Source organism: Manihot esculenta, chromosome 8 (assembly GCF_001659605.2).
Source record: "Manihot esculenta cultivar AM560-2 chromosome 8, M.esculenta_v8, whole genome shotgun sequence".
NCBI lineage: Eukaryota > Viridiplantae > Streptophyta > Magnoliopsida > Malpighiales > Euphorbiaceae > Manihot > Manihot esculenta.
In genome coordinates, this window is record NC_035168.2 from 37,180,461 (window position 1) to 37,184,088 (window position 3,628).

Consider the following 3,628-nt stretch of genomic DNA (forward strand, 5'->3'; position numbering starts at 1 on the left):
GGTCACCGCACGTAGCCCAGAAAGTATCTGCTTTCTATGAAAATTGAAATGTTCAATACCTATCTCCTAATTCAACTGTACTTACTCTGACTTGATGACTTTCACTTTATTAATAAATATGAGTTTTTTTTTATTTAAAAAAAATAAAACAAGTTAGTTAATCAGATTATCTTATTATAATTTTTTTTTATTTTTTAATAATAGCTCAAAAATAATTTTAGATTAAAAGTTGAATTTTAGTATCTAATAGGGGCAAATTTGACCAAAAACCTTAATGAGCATAGAAATTGTTTGATAATAATTAATATGATAAACAGCCATCATTGGATGTTGGTGATCCAAATAAACAAATAAAAAGGCAAACAAGACTACAAGAGCCAACTTGGCCTGTCCACTGCCCTCGCCAAAATCATTCTAAAAAACGACGTCATCCATGACATCATTCTCCCGACATAACTATGGACTGTCCAATTACCTGCACCGTCCACGTGGCAACATCTACTCCGTCTAACCTTATACCGTTTCACACTATAGCCAACATGGTCCTTGTTTATTTTCCCTACTTTTTATTACATAAAACTCTGTCTACAAAAGAGACAGGCAAAGCAAACACATTTCAAGAAAAAATAAAAAATAAAAAGGAGAAGCAAGCAAGCAAAGGAAGCCAAGACGAGAAGAAGGCTGAGGCGAGGGTTTGATTTAGGGCAAAAAGAGTAGCACAATGAGCACAGACCATGACAAATATGCAACCATCAACTTTGAAGAGACAGAATTGCGTCTAGGGTTACCTGGTCCTGCAAATGAAGTTGAGATTGCTAAGATAAGTAATGGCAAGAGAGGCTTCTCGGAGACTCTAGTAGATTTGAAGCTTAATCTTTCAACAAAAGAATCTACGCTGAAGGATGTCGGAGAGGAGAAGATGAAGGAGAAAGCTACTGCTCTTTCTTCATCTGCTGATCCGGCGAAACCTCCGTCCAAGTATGTCTTCTTCTCTAAGGTTTTTGCTTTCATTACTTTTATATTTTTCCGTGCGTTGTTTCTTTGCTGTGTCTGAGATAAGCATTTCAATTAGTACAGTTCATATTATTAGCTATGAACAGCTACGGAAGATCTCAGATATTCAACTCCGATCAGATATGCAGTGAATGTATAATTAAATTTTCTTATTTTCTTCTTTTCCAAAGATTATTATAATTAACAATATTGGTGGAGGAATTTTTTGGAGATATGAGTGCATTATAATTTCCTTAGAAAGTGGAATTTTCATGGCTTTAGTTTGGTTGTCGGGAGGAGAGAAAAAGAACAAAACATAGGGAATCTTTACTTTTCTCGACAGCCAAACAATTCAAGATAAAAGGAAAAAAAGGATTAGGTTTAAGTCTGCTACAGCTAAGCTAAGCAACCAAACGTACGTGTGAATAAAATTAAAGAATCAAATAAGAAAAATTGAGCTTTTTTTTTGTTGACCATTAATTATATCTATATTACATATTTACCCTATTTTCATTTATTGCTAGGGGACCAAAAGATAAATATGCAGTCTATATTACAAAACATTAATTCATATTCTCAATGTAAAAATAAAATGAAATTAATATATTGAAGACATAACACTGTGCTTAAAGCTGTGGGGTTTAAGATTGTTAATATTGACAATGATTTCAGGGCACAAGTTGTGGGTTGGCCACCAATTCGATCATTCCGAAAGAATGTCATGTCTGTACAGAAGAACAGCAGTGACGAGGGCGACAAGTCGGCCGCCGTCGGTAGCACCAGCAGCAGCAGTGCTGCTTTTGTGAAGGTGAGCATGGATGGTGCACCATACTTGCGAAAAGTGGACTTGAAATTGTACAAGAGCTACCAAGAACTCTCTGATGCCTTAGGCAAAATGTTCAGCTCCTTTACCATTGGTAATAAGATACTATATTATCCATAAGACTATATATAAAATTTTTATTTAAAATTTAATTATTGATTTTATTAATTATAAATTGAATGTTTTTGAAGGCAACTGTGGGTCTCAAGGGATGAAGGATTTCATGAATGAGAGCAAATTGATAGATCTTTTGAATGGATCTGAGTATGTTCCAACTTATGAAGACAAGGATGGAGATTGGATGCTTGTAGGAGATGTTCCATGGGAGTAAGTTCTTTTTATTATTATTTTTTTTCTCAATTCTCACATTTCTGGATTAATTTTTAAAATATTTGATTAAATCACTAATTTTCCACTGATTCTTAATTTCACAGAATGTTCGTCGATTCATGCAAACGATTAAGGATAATGAAGGGGTCTGAAGCAATAGGACTTGGTAAGTATATATCATCCATAGATAAAATCTTCATATTAATTACTGATTAATATATATGAGTTTAATTAATTGATTTTTACAGCACCAAGAGCTGTGGAGAAGTGCAAGAACAGGAGCTGAAGAGAGGAGTACGTACGTAGTTTTGTTGTTGAAGGAGAGAAATGGAATCCATTGCATGCATGAATTAATCTGTGATCAAAGGAAATCAGACCGGCTCAAGAGGGATTGAGCAGGGAGTTTGGAGATGTCTTTGTACCATGGTTTTTGTTCTCCTTTTTTTAATTTTTTTTTCTCCTATGACATATATGAGGAACATGTTCGGAGATTTGTTAGGAATCATCAATATATGATATGTTTATATATCTTCCTTTTAATATTGTTAATTAAATGGTTTCTATATATTTAATCAAAAGCTATGGTGAGCTTTTTTTTTTTCTTTTTTCTGTTCATTTTTTAAGAATGCCTAATGGCATATATGTATATTACATGTAATGAGATTCTCTGCAGCACATGTGAATGCCTTTAAATTTCAAATCTCTGAAATTTTATTTTAAATATCTGTTATATTTTTTTTAAAAAAAATAATTGAAATGGTAAATAAATGAGGTCCATCCACAAAGTGATAAGGTGGACCAGACCCATGTGGTTACTGTTGGGAGCATTCTCTTTATTGAATGTGTTATTTTATGTTGTCCTGTCTTTGCAACACACCAACTCCATTACAGGCTGCTTCAGAGTTCAGGCCATTAAATATGTTTTTGTTTTCCTTTTTATATAATTTAAGGAAATGGGGATCTAATCCTTCATTATCTGCCTTTGTTAAATATGATTTTCAACTGGGACGTGAATTTGGTTATTTTTTTTGTTATTCATCGATAGATTCAAATTTAAGTTTCTATATCTCAATTTCCTATTAAAAAAAAAAACAATTGAGAATTTCAATTAGATTTTTTTTCTCTCAAGGATTAACGAAAGAGAATGAAAATTTGTTATGAGATTGAAAATAATTACACCTTATTGTATGGGTTCAAGAGTAAGAAAGAGCTCAGCCAGTAAGCAGATCTCTCTAACCTTTTTAGAGGGAGGTTTTTGTTTTTTTTTGTTTTTTTTCTTTCTTATGGCTTGTTCAAATCTTCTGCAACCTCAATATAGTTTTCTCTATCCCTCTGAGCAGGGGGAGCCTTCTTTCCAGCATGGAATGTGTACTTACCCTCCTTTATTTTGGGTTGGGTATAAATTTTTTTCTGTTTAAGTATTTTGGCGATCTGAATTTGTATTTAAAAAGATTTTTCTTTGTTGATATTTGCTTTTGGCAG

The 3,628-nt window shown here is 33.0% G+C and overlaps 1 protein-coding gene across 1 annotated transcript; it reads left to right on the forward strand.

Moving 5' to 3' along the window:
• The first annotated feature begins 573 nt into the window (after window positions 1–573).
• Window positions 574–2,747, forward strand: LOC110619966 (auxin-responsive protein IAA16). The gene is made up of 5 exons (XM_021763486.2): window positions 574–978; window positions 1,666–1,910; window positions 2,008–2,143; window positions 2,251–2,312; window positions 2,395–2,747. Exons 1-5 carry the CDS (start codon window positions 722–724, stop codon window positions 2,430–2,432), a joined length of 738 nt encoding a protein of 245 aa, XP_021619178.1. The 5' UTR covers window positions 574–721; the 3' UTR covers window positions 2,433–2,747.
• The last annotated feature ends 881 nt before the right edge of the window (window positions 2,748–3,628 follow it).